Raw genomic sequence first — 13,019 nt, forward strand, 5'->3', positions numbered from 1 at the left:
AATGTGTCCTTTAGATAAAGATCTGATCACTCTGCATGTGTGTGTGCGATGCTTGCTATAATCACCAGTATTCATGCAGGACCCGGCTCCCGGCGTTTCTACAGCTGTCGCCTCCTGCACTCGCTGACCTCCGCCAACGGGTCCTGAGGCCATCGGTGCTTATGGCAGCCGCTGCAGCCATTGACTTTATGAGCACGGTAAAGGGCCCTCGAGAATACCGCCGGGACCCTCCTGGTAGATGTGGTCGAGTAGAATTTGTGCTGCGTGGTCAGTTTAGCTCTTGTTTGTTGAGCTTGTTTTCTATACAATACAGAACCCCGCTCTCATTTTAAAACAATAAAAATCCTGGGACAGATTGATGCCATTTCAATGCATTTCAATGGGGACAAACGATTTGACTTAGGTACAGCTCCCGGCGTTACGTCTGTAAATAGTTTGGATTGGTATCATGCGCAAGTGTGAAGTAAAAAAATTGGTAAATTGAATTAATTTGTCATTGAGACAAGCCGTCACTTTTATAATCAGGAAAAGGCCATCGACATGGACACAGATGCTCTTCTGTTACTCTCTTCCGCTCGAGCGTCACAAGACCGAGCAGACATACTTAGGTTTCGTCAACGCGTGACGGATGTCCGCTTGGCGAATGTGAGGATATAAGCCTGGGGATTCCCAAATTCCCAGAGGCCTTTTGGTGACTTTGGCTGGACCTCCGTTGCGTAAACACAACAGGCAGTACTTCCTGGTTTGAAGCTAACTGACGCTTTATCTCATTCCTGAGACAAAACACGGCCGGTGGCGGCGGAGGAGAGGAGAAAAGCCGAGCGGGGGCGGCAAAGGAAGAGCCCTTTCCCTCTCAGCTGCGTTTCCACTTCCTGCGCGGGGAGGAAGTGATCTCATCCGTGGGTTGCGTAGCGCATCCGTCCTCACGGGCGCTTTGAACAGACAGTCAAAGCGAGGCCAAACTGGGCTAACGCGCACACACACACACACACATACACACGGCCGCCTTGATTATCGCAGCGAAACACACACGCACGCACGCACAGCCGGTCCGACAGGAAACAGCGCCGCTTGGAACAAACAAGCAGTTCCTGTGTGTGCTGGGGGGCCCAAACGAAATCCAATGTCCTGTCCAATGCATCATTATCGCCGCCATTCCTCCGACATTACTGCTCATTTGCTAAAATTCACAAGGCCTTTATTTATACTACCCCCCCCCCCCCCCCACCCCCCGACTCCGCCACTCTTCGGCGACCAACCCTCGAGTCCCTCGAATCGGACATCCGCTTAACAGTTAGCCACTAATTGAAAGACATTAGGCTTAAATGGCTGCCCGATTTCCCCCCCTTTCACTCGTCACGTTGACAGATGAGCGAATATTTTCGTTTGGCTCCCTAATTTGCGAGCTAACGTGGCTCGAGGGCACGTCGGCTTACAGTACTATTACGTAGACTGCGAGATGGCGGGAACAGGAACAATCATTATGCTCTCGGTTCACTGTTCGGTCAATACTGGACTCCCAACGATCGCCAGGCGGACATCGAGGAACACATTTCAAAGAAATGATAAGGCTTTAACTGTTTGTGTTCCTTCTCTGTTTGCCCGTCACGTTATCTGAACGCCGCCACAGCGCAGGACACGACATGACAGGACAGGACAGGGCAACCTGTGGAAGCTCAACTCTGGGTAAACTTTGCGCGGAACTTTGAAGCGGGCCGCCTGAGTGCTTGTCCGCAGGCGCTCAGCGCCGGTGGCTTTCCAAAGGCGCAGAGGGTCAACGGGACAGGTAAACAGGAAGCGCCGGCGCTTTGATTGACAAGCTGTTTAGACACAAAGAGATGGATGGTCGGAGATCGCTGACACTGGTGGCCTGATGGGTTCCCAAATCGGCTTGAACGTTGCGGACAATTAAATTGTACTTAACATAGTGACTACTCGAGTACTTGACGCCGGAATGGTTTGTGAGCAGCAGCCTGGGTGGCTACGATTCCTTGCTGCGGCTTGTTTCTAGTTAATCACCTTGATTATTGCGATTACAGACCGACCCCCCCCCCCCTGCAGTGTCACGCTGCAACTGAGTGACCTGGATCTGACAGGAAGTCTCCTTTGCCATAGGCAATGGCTTTTCCTGTTCTGAACGCTCCCTCCTTCTTTTTCTTCCACTTGGACGCAAGTGGTCCCGCGAGACTCGACTTCAAGTCCCGAGTAAGGGGTTGACTCAAAACACGTCTATCTACGTGCTACCGTGTGGCCAGCAGGCGTGCAGATGTTCCTGGCCCCGCCCCCTTTTCAGCTGCATGTTTATCAGATTAGTTTAAGAATGGACATTATGAGCACGGAGTAGATAACAAGGTCTTTGATTGGCTGGCCGCTGTTAAATTTAGCGCTGTGATTACTGTGTGTGATTATGGGCCTCATGCAAATCACGGGACACACACGGAGAGGATGTGAGGAAGTCGGCAAGAATGCGATGCGAATTTTTCTTTGATATATATATACGACGGAGAGTCATGTGTGCGAGCACGCATGTTCTTTTTTTAAACGCGGACAATTTACACACTGTCTTTCCATGCAGCCATAATATATATAGCGCTCGTGCTCATCGGGGTCACCGAGCCCAGTAGAGAAAAAAAAAATCCGAGCTGGTGGATCATTCGGATTTGCTCGGGTACAGCGCCATTTATCAGAAATTCCAGACATGATGTTATTATCCAAAGTTGCCGCAATAATTGTTCTGGCGTGATGGGGGAGGCGGAAGGGGGAGGGGGCGGGGTCAAGGGAGAAACCCCCTCGAGGAAACATTGGCATGACCTCACACCGGCGGAATGTCAGATGGGGCCTAATTGATTCGAGGACCGCATGATGGAGTTTTTTAAGAGGACAGACGGGAGAGGAAGACGATGTGGCCTTGCAGACGCCACTAAGGTCAAACGGCCGGAGGCTACTGGAATCTCGTCACAAAGGGCAATTGACAGCTAAGCGTGATCAATGATGACAAGATGGAGAAGTCCGCTGGGACATTTTGTCCAAACCGAGCCGTTGGTGAAACTACGTTTAAGCTCCAGACTCATCTTGTAGCGCTTACGGTGAATCAAACGAGCCGCAAGAGGAAAGAATCACAAATGACTCCTTTACCCGCTGTTAGCTAAACGTCATCAGGGCGGCCATTTTCCCTGACTTCCCATCCCGCTCCGACTTGAGCAAATCACCAGCGATATCATCGTAAGAGGCCCCAACGACACCGCTTCCTGTCAACACAAACATTTGACTCCAAATTTATGGTTGGGGTTTCCTCCTTCTCACCTCTCGAGTAAATAACCTCGCCGCCAAACGGCCTCTCGCTTCTCTCGGCCCCAGATCCCCGCCGCTCGTAAGTCAAGCTAATCTGACTGGAACGGACCGACAAGACGCCGCATGTTCTCCTAACGTCCTATTTTCTCCTCGCCTCCACCATGATGTCAGGTGTGATATATCGACCCGGCCGGCCCGGGAACCCAACCCTGGAGGTGGAATGCATTTAGCCGCATACGTACAAGCACATACAAACACACACTCGGAAAAGCCTTCCCCCCCCCTTCCTCCTCCCCCCGCCAGAGGTGTTGAAATGCTTGTAAGTCCTGAAATGCCAGTTGAGACGTTGAGCTCCCCTTTCACACGCACGCACGCCAGCACGCACACGCGCAACGAGCGAGCTGACAAATGGAAGCGTTGAAACGTATAAACCGTTTCCCTTTTGTGAGCGGACAAACATTTAGTCTGGTTAATGACCCCGAAGGATCAAAACAAATGCTAGGGATGATAAAGATGGGGAAAGAAAGGAGAAGGGGAGTTTGGCCAAAAATGACATTTTTAGCTATCACATATGAACCTTAGCAAAAATGTTCAAGTCACACACTCACACACGTCAACAAGAGTCAAAACGGCTTTTCCGTTGCGTGATTGACGAGGCCACAAAGTCTCGGCTTTATACAAACAGCAACAACAAGCCAGTAAAGCTGTCAAAGTAAACGTGAATTTACGTGTGCCACTTTAAACACAGCGAACTACAATGGAAGTTTTTCCCACAGGTTGACTTTGGGGGGGAAAATATCGTCGCGCTTATAAGCAACGACATCAAAATCGATTCTCGCCGGCGCCCTTGTTGTTAATCCATCAGTGATATTGATTTCCAGTTGATCGTCAGGCTTTCTAATGATATTCACAAATTGATCCAAAACTAGTAATGTGAGCCATGAAGCGGCGCTAGCATTTTACGCTCCGATAGGACAAGCTGAGGTCTGGAATTGATCAATTCCATGAATAAATAAACAGTTAAGACCAAATACTTTAAACTGACGAGGTGAAAACTAAAATACATTTTAAAAATAAGATTAAATAGTCTGTCGTTGTCACGGCAAGAAGTCTAGCTTGTTGTGTTAGCACCAATGCTAACGTTACATTTAACGCAAATGAGGGTTTTTGAATGTAAAGGTTTCACACCTCATTGTTGCTTCACCCTAACAAACTGTCCTATCTATACTTTCACTTCCGCAAAATGATGAGCGATGTCAAAACGTCCTTATCGCTCATCTTGACAAAAAGTTCCCACACAGATTGGAATGCCCGGTTGCCGGTCGCGTGAAATAACTTGACGGCGTTCGACACGTGCACCCGCCGCAAGTCATCATGTGGCGACACGAACCCAGCAAGGTGAGATGAGGTTCGGTTGAAGTTGGCGATAAAAGTGGTTTTAAAAAAACTTACCTGCGGGCAATCATCCAAGTGTGCCTAACGGCGTTTTGATTTGCGTTACTCATCAGATTTCATTGAACCGGTAAGACCTGGAGATGAACAAGCTTTGCGGGCATGATCCAACAAGATAGATTCCAGATAGAATAAATAATAAAAAGATATGGAATCAATGGTGCATGGTCTAAAAGGTTAGAACATTTCCTCCCCATAAGCCCACACAGTGGAGGGAAATTTAAACATGTTTCGTAATCATATTTGTCACGTCGGTTTATATGATGGGGAAAAAAAAAGCATTTAGCTGGCACGGTTCTTCCTAAATTCCTCAGTGCTTTGTTGGAACTCGCTTGTGCTTCCCCCCCATCGACAGGCCCTTGCAAACGTTCTCATGACGTCACATCTGAGCCTTCATATAACGACTTTGCACATGAATCGGCAAAAGAAAGAAGGAATGCGCCCGAGGATCATTGGGTTGCCCCGGAAGAGAATTTCAAATAAATAAATAAACCCCTGGCCCATACATAATCCAGTACGTTCTGCGCCTTTGCCACTCCGGCAGCATCCATGGCGAGTGACTTATGAATTTTTTATCATAACTGGCCTAATTGCTTAACCGTCCAAGCAGTGAGTTGGGGGCGGGGCTTATCAAAAACAACCGGGATGCCCCCCTTTGCCCTCACGACTCCTTGAGTCTCTTTTTTTTTTTTTTAATATCACGGCTCATCATCTAGCATTGTTTTATTTTCCCATACGAAGCTTCCGTAGCTGCCGGAATAAACCGAACAGTAGTTTGGGAAAGTTAAAGCCAAGAGCCCGTTGGGAGTTTTTCCACTCCTTCAACCGTCTCTCTCGGTCCCAGGAAACTCCCTGCGAGTCCTCCATGGAGGAGACAGCTGCGCATTCTCACTTTTCACTGACTGTTTGAACTTAACCCCAAAACTAACACCTAGAAAAAAAAAATACAATAATCCCTTCTAGCATTAATGCCGCTGCAGCAGATGTCATTTTGCGATATGAAGGTGCGCTATAATCCCGCGTTCTGCTCAAGTCATCTTCTATTGTTTGACTGAGGAAAACAGGAGGAAGTCACTTCTCCTCCGCCTCCTCCAGCTGGACTTAAGTCGAAGCCATTGTGTAAACATTGCCCTATGTCAATATCCGTGTGCGAGTGTGTGTGCCCGTGCGCGTAATTACAGATGTGCCCTTTATTCGAAGTTGTCATTAAAAAATGAGGGTGGGAATGACTCCAGGCTACAACCACCGCTTACGTAACGTGGTAAACGAACACACCTCACTGCAGTGTTTCCAAACTTTTATTCAGCCAAGACATAAGAGTTGTCAAAATTAGGGATTGAATACTCTACCGATCTTGAATCAATAATATGGCGAATAAATTAAATCAAATATTCGTCAAAGCAGTATCACCAAGCTTAGATGACAAAGGATGAAAGATACACTGCAGCTATCCAAGAAATCAATTCCCAAAAATCGTGAAATTGTTATGATACCCTGAAAATAGCTCACGTGTGCTCAATAAAACGATCTAAATTTAATATACAACTGAATAAAAAGTGTAAATATAACTGGGAATGGCTGAGGAAAGAAGATTTCATCATCAATTGTGTTTCTTCCTTAAAAAAAAACACATCCGGATTGTTCATTGTCTCACTTTGAAAGGACTGCCTTTCCGAAGGTAGCCACAAGAGGGCGCAGTGAGCTTTGACTAACCGCAACCAGAAAAGCTGCGGAACTTCACACCAAAGAGGCTGCTGACTAAAGGGGTTGCAGAAATGGGAGGGAAACGTAACTGTAATCCATTTGGAGAAAATATGATGTGCTATAGAGCCATATTAGGATTCTAATTTTTCTAAAACCACTAATGTATTTGCGGTAAACAAATTGAAGAGCACTACCTGCAATTTGAAATATCTCCAAAAATATTTATTCCACATTTATTTAAAAAAAAAAATACAATAAATGTAAACATCAACAAAGAGCTCTTAGGTTACATAGTGTAAATTTGGCTCGTACAGCCCTTTGTCCTAGTGGGTTTTACACTCGTCTTTATGTCTCGCTTTGAATGTTTATCTCCATTCACCTTGAGAGAAAGAGGCCGACGAGCCTTAAGCATAACCCCCCCCCCTACACACACTCACTATGCACCCAATATCACCCCCTAACTCCGCCTTCTCCAAGCTCCGGTGAGTGGGAGGAGCTAGCCCGCCTTTGCTTGCTCGCCTTGCGAGAGTAAAACAGTGCAGCCAGCCACGGTGCGTGTCAGAGGACTGTCTGAGCTCCCCACGTCGATGAGTGCTCCACATCTGGTGTCTGTGCCGCTGCTGACTGCCACTGTAGAGACCAACTGGTCCACGCGTGAACAACCACAAGTCAGGATAAGGTAAGCGCGCCTTGCAAACCTTGACGCGCTGGAAGCGCGCGCTGTCAGTTGCAGACTTGCATCTTTTTACGCACGGGTGGCACATTTTACACGCACGGAGTGGGAGGGTGGGAAAAAAAAAAGTCACAAGGGACGGCAGTGAGAGTGGAATGCAGTGTGGAGAGAGGACTTGCGTGTCTGTGTGTGGGCTGTGTCTCCAGGTATAGCAAGGAGCGCCCTAAGGTTTTGCAATTGTCACTCCACGCAGGTTTCACAAGCGTGGGGAAGGATGCCGGCGGTCGTAAGCAAAAACTCCGACATGGAGTTTGACTCTTTACAACCGTGCTTCTACCCGGATGAGGACGACTTCTACTTCTGTGGTCCCGACTCGGCGCCACCGGGGGAGGACATCTGGAAGAAATTCGAGTTGCTGCCCACCCCGCCCCTTTCCCCGAGCCGCGCTGCGCTACCTGGGGATGCGGCGGCGGCAGCCTCCCCGGAGGGGGACCTCCTAGGCTTCGGCTTGGGGGACCCGCTGGACTGGGCTTCGGAGCTGCTGCTCCTGCCCGAAGACGATATCTGGGGGGCGTCCGACGATCTGGATCTGTTCGGTTCCGCTTTGGATACAAACCCAAACAGCATCATCCTGCAGGACTGTATGTGGAGTGGATTCTCAGCCCGGGAGAAGCTGGAGAGGGCAGTCACGGAGAAATTGGGCAAGGCTATTACGAGTTCCACGGCCACGGTGGTCGCCACGGCGGCTACTGCTTCTTCTGCTGCTGCTACTACTACCGGGAGGCGGGACGTGTGCGTAAAAGCGCCCGAAGTGATGAGCCGCAGCGCGGCGTCGGAGTGCGTGGACCCCGCCGTGGTGTTCCCCTTCCCGGTGAACAAGAGGAACGGCAGCGGGGACTCAATCGTCAGCGTGACAAGCACCCACGGGAGCGCCCACAGCGACTCCGGTAAGAATGAGCGCATGTCAACATCAAATGTCTTTGTCTACGGCGAGTTGACCGCCAAACCCAACAATAACAAAAGCGCACTGTGCGCACCCTGGAATGACTTGTTCATATGACTGGCCTGCAATCGGATTACACGTGCCCGTGCACGCACACACACACACACACACACACACACGCACGCACACACACACTGGTAAAGTGACACAGTGAACTGAGTTTATGTAATCAGACGCCCCCCCCCCTTTCCGGCAGATGGCGGCAAAATAGGGAACTGTGTGTGCCCAAGTGGCATGCGAATAAAACCCCAAAAAGCTTTCCATTTTATAGAAGTAGAACAGTGTGAAAGAACAAAAGATGTGATCAAATGTTGCAGTCGATTCTGGATCACGGAGCCAAATTTTTTTTCTGGAATGAGTCATTTAATTGGGGACATGCAATGATGTCATCAGCGGGTTACAATAAAAAATATGTTGATGCTGCACCGTTTCAGACACGAGAGGGGAAGTGAGTATTTATATCGATTTACCAATCTAAACAAACACGAAAGCACAAAGAGCCTCCAAGTTGGCACCGAGCGTACGCTCAAGGCAGCCTCGCCAAAACGCTTCCTCGGCAGCCCTCTCTCCTTTTTTGTGTATTTTTAAGGGGGCTGACAGCTTTGAGCGAGCGCTCCATCCCGACAGCTGTCTGCCTGGCGCCCCTCCAAGCCCTGGGGTGGGGAGGTGGTGAGGGGGGCTTAAAAAATGCCGGTGATCCGATTGCTGCCGCACGCCGGCGTCCGTAGCACTCACCCGGCCAATAATAGATACAAATAATAATAATAACAAAAAGAAGATCGAGCAACTGTTATCGGGGTAGTCAGCAAATTTGAAAGTATTCTCGTTGGACACTTCACTGACGGGTATTAGGCAGATCGGCTTAACCTAAAGAGGGTCCGTCGTCGTCAAAGGTCAAAGTCGGTGCCAGGGACAGACCACGGGCGACTTCCGACTCGTCCCTTTCAGACGAAGCCGATTAGAAGTTGCTCTGCGCTGCGGCTCGACGTGTCAACGCCTGCGCGGCAGATTAGCCGAGCGGTGACAGACACTAAGCATTAAAGCGCTTCTGCTTCTGCAAACGGTGTTGAGCAACGCTCGCTTTATCTGTCTCTCATAAGACGCATGCATACCTGTCACCAGCTGGTACACATATATCACATTCTGAGAATGCTTGTTGGGCCTGACAGATGAACTCATTCCGTTTTACTTTCCCAGAAGAAGAGGAAGAAGAGGAGGAGGAAGACGATGATGACGATGATGAGGATGATGAAGAGGAGGAGGACGATGAGGAAGAGGAGGAAATTGACGTGGTTACGGTAGAAAAGAGGCGCTCCACAAACAGCAAAACAGCCTTGGCGTGCAGAGGTCAAGAGCAGAGGGGCGCCTGCGCCGCGGGGGGCGTGGCCGGTCGCTTTGTCAGCCGAGCCCCTCAGGAGCTCATTCTGAAGAGGAGCTCGGTGCACCAGCAGCAACACAACTACGCCGCGCCCTCTCCGTACACGTCAGACGACGACCGGGCGCCGCCCGCCAAAAAGCAGCGGACGTCGGACTCGGCGAGACCGCCGACCAGAACCTCGTCCTGCGCCTCAGCCCCGCGCAGCAAGCGCAGCAGCTCCAGCGGAGACAGCAGCCCTCGGACCGGCTCCGACTCAGAGGACAGCGAGCGCAGGCGCAACCACAACATCCTGGAGCGCCAGCGCCGCAACGACCTGCGCTCTAGCTTCCTCACGCTGCGCGACCACGTGCCCGAGCTAGCGTACAACGAAAAGGCGGCTAAGGTTCTGATCCTGAAGAAAGCCACCGAGTACGTCAGCTCCCTTGACAGGGAGGAACGGCGGCTGCAGCTGGAGAAGGACAGGCTGCAGGCCCGCCGGCAGCAGCTGATGCGCAGGCTGGAGCTAGCCAGGACTCGCTGACGCGCATCGGCCGCCGTCGACACCCAGAACACTCACACACGTTCCCGGGATGACGCCCGGCCGCCGCCGCCTCAGCCACCCACTCCAGATGGGTAAACTTTGAGTTGGCCTTCACACTTAAGCACAGACAAACAGGCCCGCATGTACACAAACATCTCGGAGGGGGCGGATGCGCATCGGAGGGATGTCGGGACTTTCACTGCCGCCACTTTTTTTGCACATTTGTTGACGTTAAGAATGTTTAGGGTTTACTTTTTTTCAATCCAGTCACATTGAGGAACGATAAAGAATGAGGAAATAGAGGCTTTTTTTTTTTTTATATCTTTTTTTGTATTATTTGTATTGTATGCATTGTGCTTTTTTTGTACTCACTGTGACACCAGCCTGGAATCCAAGAGGGATTCCTACCGGGACCGGTGTTGGAGGGCACTTTGCTCGGAGCGCTCGACTTAACTAAGAAGCCGTGCGCGACTCTAACTTTGCCTTCACCACTGCAAAAAGCGGACAAATTTATATGAAATCGAAAAAAAAAAAAACTATATGGACACAAATGATGCCACTACAGGTTTTCTTTCACTCCTCGATCACACTGGTGCTCCAGCCAAGTAAATGGATGTATACCTGTGCACCTTTCTACCAGACACTTTTGTACATACAATGGAGAGAAAGTCTACACACCCCTGGTTCGACTGCTACCTTTTTTGTAAAGAAAAAAAAAGCTGACGATAAATCAAGATTTTTTTTCTACTGTATAACTTGTACAACTAGATTAAAACAATAGAGGTGAAGCAAAAATTTGAGGTGTTTGCATAAGTGTGCACACCCTCTTAGAACTGGAATTTAAATTGAATCCTATGTCAAATGGTAGTTTAAAGTGCCTCTGAAATAAAGTTTTTTAGTGAGCCATTCCTGACATTTATGCCAACAATCTCCTGTCTTCAAAAACAACAATAACAGTCAATGATTACAAAAAAATGGCCCAAAGCATCCAAATCCACAAAATTTGTTTTGCGGTCAGGTTTTGAGAAGGCCCACCCAGAGTCCAGATGTAAATGAGGTGGAACAGCTGGTGTGATCTGAAGAGGGTGTGCATATTTATGCAACTATGTTTTTGTACATATTTCTTTTTTCAACTGGGATGTATAAGTTATAGGGCACATTAATAACGGGAAAAAAAAAGATTGAAATGAATTATCTCATTTTTTTTTTACATCACAAAAATGCTGCATCCAAACAGGGGTGTGCACACTTTTGTTTTTTTTAATATCCACCATCCCAGCGGTGTACAGACAAAGTACACTCAGATCTGCCTTGTTTTATAATAAATTTTGTCCTGGGGTTTTTATATAAGTCTATACATGTCAGGAAGCTGCCAATAATAACTCGACTGGAATTTTATATACCTTTAAAAAGTACTGTAAGGCCTCACTTTTTGAGCGTCAGGAACTTTGTAATCTAACAATATATTGCTTTCTTTTCCCTTCCTCTTTTATTTTTCTTTGTACAGTATCATTTTACTAATTCTACAGACCTTTGACGCTTTTTAGTGTGAACCTGAGACATACTAAATTTGATACTTATATTTTCGTATGAAAATGAGTTCCCGGTAGATATCGACTTATCTTTTTTCATCTTCTATCTCAGACTTTTGTACAGCAAATGTGTTCTATCCTAATGTACTTTTTAAACCCCCCCCCCCCCCCCCCTTTCCCCCCAAACTTTCTTTTGTTTATATTTGTAACTATCGGGCGCATAGAACTGGGTATATGGATATGAGATGTTCCCCCCCCCCCCCCTCCCGATTTTTCAAATGTACATTTATTAGTGCTGCAACTCATAGCACTTTGAAATACCTCATTTTGACAAATAAATAGACATCATTAAACCGGCATCTTGGTTGTTGTTATTCTTTTACCCCTCCGTATTTATTTTACAATACCCCTATTATTTTTTCCAAAGAAATAAATAAAGAGTTCTGGATCCTGTTCGCCCCGTAGCCTCTCACAGCCACCCACCCACACACCCACCTCAACACACTTGAAGTGCGTTGAAACGCACACACGCACACCCACTCGCTACTACATTGTTCCGGTCGTCGCCATGGAAACTAGAGCAGCTGCTGAGTGGCAGACACAGAGAGTGAGTCTTTTATTTGCCCGGTGCATTTCTGCCTATGTGCATGAATGCATCTGCGTGTGTGTGTGTATCTATTGTAAAAGATCCCGCCCCACCGCCGTACGCCGCCACCTCCCGGTCTGTGTGTGGCCCCCGGGTGCCCGATACCCTCGACCTCGCTCGCCGGCGGCCACAATGCCAGGACAAGCCTGGATACTGTTTACCAACATCAACCACATGGCTCCGTCCTCCACCCCCCCCTCCATTGCCGGGCTTGAGCCCAACTATGTGCCACTCAGGGGCCAAGCCGGGCGTTTTCTGGAGAGGGCTGAAAGAGAAATCTGTCGCCGCGGTCTGGGACGGGACGGGGCGCACACGTAGGGGGAAAGACTAAATGAAATAAAAACACACACCAGCGATGACTTTGATTAATCCTGCTTAGCCAAGAACGCACGGGTTCGTTGCTCTTCCCGCCATCAGCATCTCCGTAAGACGCAACATGAAGACGGATGACTTTGTTTTGGACTTGAGACAGCTCGAGACTGAGCCTCTCGGCGGGGGAGTGCAACTGGTGGATTACGTAACAGGGGTCTGGTGTCTGCATGTGTGCGGATGCTACAGGAGTCTGGTGTCTTTGCAAAGTGTATGTGGCTCCCCTCACGGGACCACCGCCCCTCCCCTTCGCCTCCACTCCACTCGCCATCTGCCTGATGGCTTATCCTACTAGGTTACCGGATGAAAACAAATTCATCCACAATAACATCAAGGGTGAATAAAAATGGCGGGCGTCCAGATGAAGTGTGACACTTCACGGGATTTGGGCATGGCTGGAGCAGGTGACACCCAGTGAGAGTCACCAGGATACTCTCATTGTCAATCTACA

The 13,019-nt window shown here is 48.9% G+C and overlaps 2 protein-coding genes across 4 annotated transcripts in view; one reads left to right on the forward strand and one right to left on the reverse strand.

The window, feature by feature from the left end:
* Window positions 1–13,019, reverse strand: part of LOC125990568 (protein eva-1 homolog A) — a 106,787-nt gene that overhangs the window by 48,851 nt on the left and 44,917 nt on the right. The gene's annotated exons all lie outside the window — the stretch shown is intronic.
* mycn (MYCN proto-oncogene, bHLH transcription factor) lies at window positions 6,960–11,910 on the forward strand. Of its 2 annotated transcripts, none has more exons than XM_049757887.2 (3): window positions 6,960–7,126; window positions 7,374–8,067; window positions 9,321–11,910. In XM_049757887.2, the coding sequence occupies exons 2-3, from the start codon at window positions 7,395–7,397 to the stop codon at window positions 10,019–10,021; spliced, it is 1,374 nt and encodes a 457-aa protein (XP_049613844.1). In that variant the 5' UTR covers window positions 6,960–7,126; window positions 7,374–7,394; the 3' UTR covers window positions 10,022–11,910. The 2 variants fall into 2 exon arrangements, with proteins under 2 accessions (XP_049613844.1, XP_049613845.1); XM_049757888.2 differs by having other exon boundaries at window positions 9,324–11,910.

This window comes from Syngnathus scovelli, chromosome 20, assembly GCF_024217435.2.
Source record: "Syngnathus scovelli strain Florida chromosome 20, RoL_Ssco_1.2, whole genome shotgun sequence".
In the NCBI taxonomy this organism is placed as follows: domain Eukaryota; kingdom Metazoa; phylum Chordata; class Actinopteri; order Syngnathiformes; family Syngnathidae; genus Syngnathus; species Syngnathus scovelli.